The sequence below is a fragment of the Sinocyclocheilus grahami genome, unplaced genomic scaffold, assembly GCF_001515645.1.
Source record: "Sinocyclocheilus grahami isolate Dianchi unplaced genomic scaffold, SAMN03320097.WGS_v1.1 scaffold1400.1, whole genome shotgun sequence".
NCBI lineage: Eukaryota > Metazoa > Chordata > Actinopteri > Cypriniformes > Cyprinidae > Sinocyclocheilus > Sinocyclocheilus grahami.
In genome coordinates this window covers 100,172-106,323 of record NW_015506579.1, presented here as the reverse complement: position 1 = coordinate 106,323, position 6,152 = coordinate 100,172, and the positions used below count along the sequence as shown (strand labels likewise).

At 48.6% G+C, this 6,152-nt stretch overlaps 3 protein-coding genes across 5 annotated transcripts in view; all 3 read right to left on the bottom strand.

The window, feature by feature from the left end:
• The window catches only part of hdc (histidine decarboxylase), a 9,311-nt gene extending 7,821 nt beyond the window's left edge, over positions 1–1,490 (bottom strand). Inside the window, exons 1-5 of the mRNA XM_016256169.1 lie at positions 1,297–1,490; positions 1,099–1,221; positions 866–1,006; positions 612–755; positions 458–524 (exon numbers count right to left, since the gene is read on the bottom strand). Coding sequence (XP_016111655.1) covers positions 458–524; positions 612–755; positions 866–1,006; positions 1,099–1,221; positions 1,297–1,386 — 565 coding nt within the window. The 5' untranslated portion in view covers positions 1,387–1,490. The remainder of the gene's footprint in view (positions 1–457; positions 525–611; positions 756–865; positions 1,007–1,098; positions 1,222–1,296) is intronic.
• Positions 1,491–1,628: 138 nt separating this feature from the next.
• LOC107569971 (histidine decarboxylase-like) lies at positions 1,629–4,289 on the bottom strand. Its single transcript, XM_016256147.1, has 7 exons — positions 4,099–4,289; positions 3,505–3,677; positions 2,601–2,714; positions 2,403–2,525; positions 2,170–2,310; positions 1,956–2,059; positions 1,629–1,638 (listed from the first exon to the last, which is right to left on the bottom strand). Exons 1-7 carry the CDS (start codon positions 4,124–4,126, stop codon positions 1,629–1,631), a joined length of 693 nt encoding a protein of 230 aa, XP_016111633.1. The 5' UTR covers positions 4,127–4,289.
• A 135-nt stretch (positions 4,290–4,424) lies between these two features.
• The window catches only part of LOC107569976 (GA binding protein transcription factor subunit beta 1), a 10,009-nt gene continuing 8,281 nt past the window's right edge, over positions 4,425–6,152 (bottom strand). For all 3 annotated transcript variants that reach the window (XM_016256157.1, XM_016256158.1, XM_016256156.1), the window contains one exon: positions 4,425–5,189. In XM_016256157.1, coding sequence (XP_016111643.1) covers positions 4,909–5,189 — 281 coding nt within the window. In that variant the 3' untranslated portion in view covers positions 4,425–4,908. The remainder of the gene's footprint in view (positions 5,190–6,152) is intronic.

Sequence of the window (6,152 nt, the reverse complement as noted above, 5' to 3'; positions counted from 1 at the left end):
CACACACACACTCCCCCACACACACACACAGATACACACACACACTCCCCCACACACACACACACAGATATACACACACACACACATACACACACACACACTCACTCACTCACAAATACAGAGATACACACACTCACAGAAACATACACACACATAGACACACACACACACACACACACACAAAGATACACACACACACACAAAAAAACAGAAACACACACACACACAGACACAGAGATACACATACACACACACACACACACAGACACTTTACTGACAAATAGCTCGGTAATTCATGTGCTGCAGAACATTCACAAGCACTTAAACATCCTGATATATAAATATGGTTTATATTATTCAAAATTATGGTACATGAGCAGTAGCAGAGTTTTCCAGTGCAAGAGAAGCAGATGCTTTTTAAGAAGAGTTCAGCGACTCTCTGATTCATGACACTTACAGACAGGGCCGAGCTCATCCAGACGGTCAAACGAACACACACCGGTGGAGCCGAGCGTCGCACACAGCTGCAGGGGACACACACACACACACACACTCAGTCACACAGCAGCACAGTAACCAACTCAACGGCTGATTAGCTGAGGCTCATTCACCATCACAGGCACAAATCCTCTCCTGCGGTCCTCCTCGATGGCGTGCTGAAGGGTTTCTCCACGCAGAGAAAACGCCTCGTCCGTCTCCAGGAATCTGATCTTCACCAGAGTGATCAGACCGGCCTTCTCCACTGACGAATGAGCCTACAGAACAAAACACACTCTCATTCATGATGAACCCCAAGACACTTTCAGAAGGAACCGTCAAAGAGCAGCATTGTGTGAACAGGTCGTTCTGATTGCTGATGAAGCACCTGATCGGAGGCGTATGCGATGAGTCTGGAGTTCAGCACTGACTCGTCCGTGTCGGCGTGTGTGCATTCACTCTTCATCTGCAGGATTCGGTCTTTCCTCGCGGCGAGCAGAGCGACCAGCGTACACTCACTGACCGTACTCTACACACAGCAATGACTTACAGACATTTCTACTGTAAAAGTCAACAGAAAACATGCAGATTGGCACGTCAGTTGTGATGTGTGTTTTATACCTGCAGGATTCCTCCTCCGCTGCTCTGTGGATGATGGTGTAAATAATGATCTGGCAACCCGAGCGCTTTACACAACCAGTCCAACACACACATCTCCAGCTCAGTGCACGCTGGACTAGACGCCTGCACAACACACACTATTCAACATGACGTGTAAGGCTGACATAGAGATTGTTGTGTGTGTGTGTATGTTTTTACCCAGGTGAAGCCGAGGCAGTTGATGGCGTCTGCCAGCATGTCACCCAGCAGAGACGGCCATGAGGTGAGCGCAGGGAAATACGCATGCATGTGAGGACTCTGCCAATGAACAACCTACAGACAGACAGGAGCATTACAGCATACTGGAGTTCAACAGGACAGACAGATGCACAGACAGACAGATGGACAGAGAGACAGATAGATGAACAGACAGACGGACGGATCACACAGACAGGAGGACGGACGGATAGACAGACAGCAGGACAGACAGACAGACGAACAGACAGACAGAGAGACAGACAGACAGATGGAGAGACAGACAGACAGGAGCATTACAGCATACTGGAGTTCAACAGGACAGACAGAAGCAGAGACAGACAGACAGACAGACAGATGCAGAGACAGACAGACAGACAGACAGACAGACGCAGAGACAGAGAGATGAACAGACAGATGAACAGACAGACAGATGGACGGAGAGACAGACAGATGAACAGACAGATGCACAGACAGACAGACAGATGGACGGAGAGACAGACAGATGCACAGACAGACGGATAGATGGAGAGACAGACAGATGAACAGACAAACAGACGGATGGACGGAGAGACAGACTGAGAGACAGACAGACAGACGGATGGACGGAGAGACAGACAGACAGACAGACGAGGGTTTCTCCACGCAGAGAAAACGCCTCGTCCGTCTCCAGGAATCTGATCTTCACCAGAGTGATCAGACCGGCCTTCTCCACTGACGAATGAGCCTACAGAACAAAACACACTCTCATTCATGATGAACCCCAAGACACTTTCAGAAGGAACCGTCAAAGAGCAGCATTGTGTGAACAGGTCGTTCTGATTGCTGATGAAGCACCTGATCGGAGGCGTATGCGATGAGTCTGGAGTTCAGCACTGACTCGTCCGTGTCGGCATGTGTGCATTCACTCTTCATCTGCAGGATTCGGTCTTTCCTCGCGGCGAGCAGAGCGACCAGCGTACACTCACTGACCGTACTCTACACACAGCAATGACTTACAGACATTTCTACTGTAAAAGTCAACAGAAAACATGCAGATTGGCACGTCAGTTGTGATGTGTGTTTTATACCTGCAGGATTCCTCCTCCGCTGCTCTGTGGATGATGGTGTAAATAATGATCTGGCAACCCGAGCGCTTTACACAACCAGTCCAACACACACATCTCCAGCTCAGTGCACGCTGGACTAGACGCCTGCACAACACACACTATTCAACATGACGTGTAAGGCTGACATAGAGATTGTTGTGTGTGTGTGTATGTTTTTACCCAGGTGAAGCCGAGGCAGTTGATGGCGTCTGCCAGCATGTCACCCAGCAGAGACGGCCATGAGGTGAGCGCAGGGAAATACGCATGCATGTGAGGACTCTGCCAATGAACAACCTACAGACAGACAGGAGCATTACAGCATACTGGAGTTCAACAGGACAGACAGATGCACAGACAGACAGATGGACAGAGAGACAGATAGATGAACAGACAGACGGACGGATCACACAGACAGGAGGAGGGACGGATAGACAGACAGCAGGACAGACAGACAGACGAACAGACAGACAGAGAGACAGACAGACAGATGGAGAGACAGACAGACAGGAGCATTACAGCATACTGGAGTTCAACAGGACAGACAGATGCAGAGACAGACAGACAGACAGACAGACAGACAGACGCAGAGACAGAGAGATGAACAGACAGATGAACAGACAGACAGATGGACGGAGAGACAGACAGATGAACAGACAGATGCACAGACAGACAGACAGATGGACGGAGAGACAGACAGATGCACAGACAGACGGATGGATGGAGAGACAGACAGATGAACAGACAAACAGACGGATGGACGGAGAGACAGACTGAGAGACAGACAGACAGACGGATGGACGGAGAGACAGACAGACAGACAGACGGACGGACGGAGAGACAGACTGAGAGACAGACAGACAGACAGACAGACGGATGGATGGAGAGACAGACAGACAGACAGACAGTCGGACGGAGAGACAGACAGACAGACAGATGGACGGACGGAGAGACAGACTGAGAGACAGACAGACAGATGAACAGACAGACAGACAGACAGACGGATGGACGGAGAGACTGAGAGACAGACAGATGAACAGACAGACAGACAGACGGACGGAGAGACAGACAGACAGACGGGACGGACTCCGGGCAGGATGATGTTCTCCACATCCTTCATGATGCTGCTCCAGTCCTCCGGCTCATACGGAGCGCTGCTGGGCAGCAGAGGACGCATGAAACCCGGCTGAACGTCTGGAACGACCCGCCGCTCACGGATCTGTGTGAGATACTGCTGGATGAAATCCACCATCTCCTTCCCTACACACACACACACACACACACACACACACAACAGAGGAACAGCAACACATTAAACCGCAAACACACTGTGAGAAGATCACTATAAATCACTGCAAATACAAGACTGAACAACATTAGAGAAAAGTTATAAAACAACAGGCGAAGAGCACAGACGCTCAGATATTACAGCAGAACATAAATATGAAACCTATTTAATGCAGTAAAAGATTTCAGAAGATGACAACAGAATACAAACACTTGATTAAAATGTCCTGAATATCATTTACTCTAAGTTTTTGAACTAAACCAGCTGTACAAGGCTGAATAAAGTTAGTTGTGTCCTGTAAAACTATTTAGAACCATTCATATGATTCAGTTCTAATAGACAAGTCAGTACAGAAGCGCCACACTGGCCAGATGTGAAGGTTCCGATCATTACCTCTCATCATGTACTCCTGCGCCTGCATCGCGTCTGTCAGAGGAAGAGAAGATCAGCGAGGATGAGCCGCTTCAGATCTCAGTCTGCTCTTATAGCTGCTGTTGATGGAGCCGCCCACTGACGCAAACACACCAACTACACAAAGACACGCTTGGATTCAGAATGATAGTTCTGCACCTCCAAACACGCATCTGTCTTTATGAGCACTGATACGGCATGAATCAAAAACCAATCCGTATCTGAAATATGTGTGTTTGAAGAGCTCAGAACCTTCCCAATACTGTAATACTTCATCTACAGACGCACAGATACACAGATGCTGTTGCTGGTTCAGACTGTAAAACCCTTTTATTGTGCATTTATTCGGCATATTCAGTTTAAGATGTGTTATAATCTGCCGTCTAGATGTGAACCAGCAGATCGGTGTTGGAGAGATGCTCAGATCCTCCTCAAAGAAAACAAATCCAGCGCTGCTGTCTTTTAAAAGTAAGATGACAGAAATCCTGAAAAATGCATCACAAACAACAAGCAGCAGGAAACTATAAACACAAGAGATTCATGTTGATTATCAGCGAGGAAACGAGTCTGACGATGAAGGATTTGATCAGACGTGCAGATCAAACACATGACATCTGACATTACAGCACAATTAAACCTTCCTCATTCTGGTTTTGAGGGGCTTTTGTCTCTTTATTCAAAGGCCAGTGGGATGTGGGTCAGAATCGAACCTGTGTCGGCCACACGAGCACCACAGCTGAGACACTTTATGACGAGAACTGAAGTAAATGAATGATAATGATCCGGTCAGGTTCACGCTGCTTTCTTCACGCTCTGCCGTGTGATGGCCTCCAGCTTCTGTCTGTACGCCTCCGCCTCCTGCTCCTTCTTCAGGAACTGCTGTCTGTATTTCTGCACCTCACGGTTCGCCTCCTCCAGCTGCTTCAGAAGAGCCACTTTCTCCTGTATCTGTGTGTCTTGTGTTTCTGTCATCTGATCATCTTCTTCTTCTTCCTTCACACACTGACGCTTAACAGACGGCTCGTCGCTGATCACCGTTTCCTCTGCGACCTCTGTGTCCGACACTGTCAGCACTGCAGGAACACACACACACACATTCTGAGAGAGATGCGCAAACACACACACTCTCACACACACACACACACACACACAGACACACACACACACACACACACAGACACACACACACACACACACACAGACACACACACACACACACACACAGACACACACACACACACACACACAGACACACACACACACACACACACAGACACACACACACACACACACACAGACACACACACACACACACACACAGACACACACACACACACACACACAGACACACACACACACACACACACAGACACACACACACACACACACACAGACACACACACACACACACACACAGACACACACACACACACACACACAGACACACACACACACACACACACAGACACACACACACACACACACACAGACACACACACACACACACACACAGACACACACACACACACACACACAGACACACACACACACACACACACAGACACACACACACACACACACACAGACACACACACACACACACACACAGACACACACACACACACACACACAGACACACACACACACACACACACAGACACACACACACACACACACACAGACACACACACACACACACACACAGACACACACACACACACACACACAGAGCCGCGCAAACACACACACATTCTCACACACACACACACACACACTGAGAGAGATGCGCAAACACACACACACTCTCACACACACACTCATGCACACGCACACACACACACACACACACACACACACACACACACAGAGCCGCGCAAACACACACACATTCTCACACACACACACACACACACACACACACACACACTCACACGTTTCCATGTTTTATGGGGACTCTCCATAGGTGTAATGGTTTTTATACTGTACAAACTGTATGTGCTATTGCCCTACACCAACCCTACCCCTAAACCTACCCC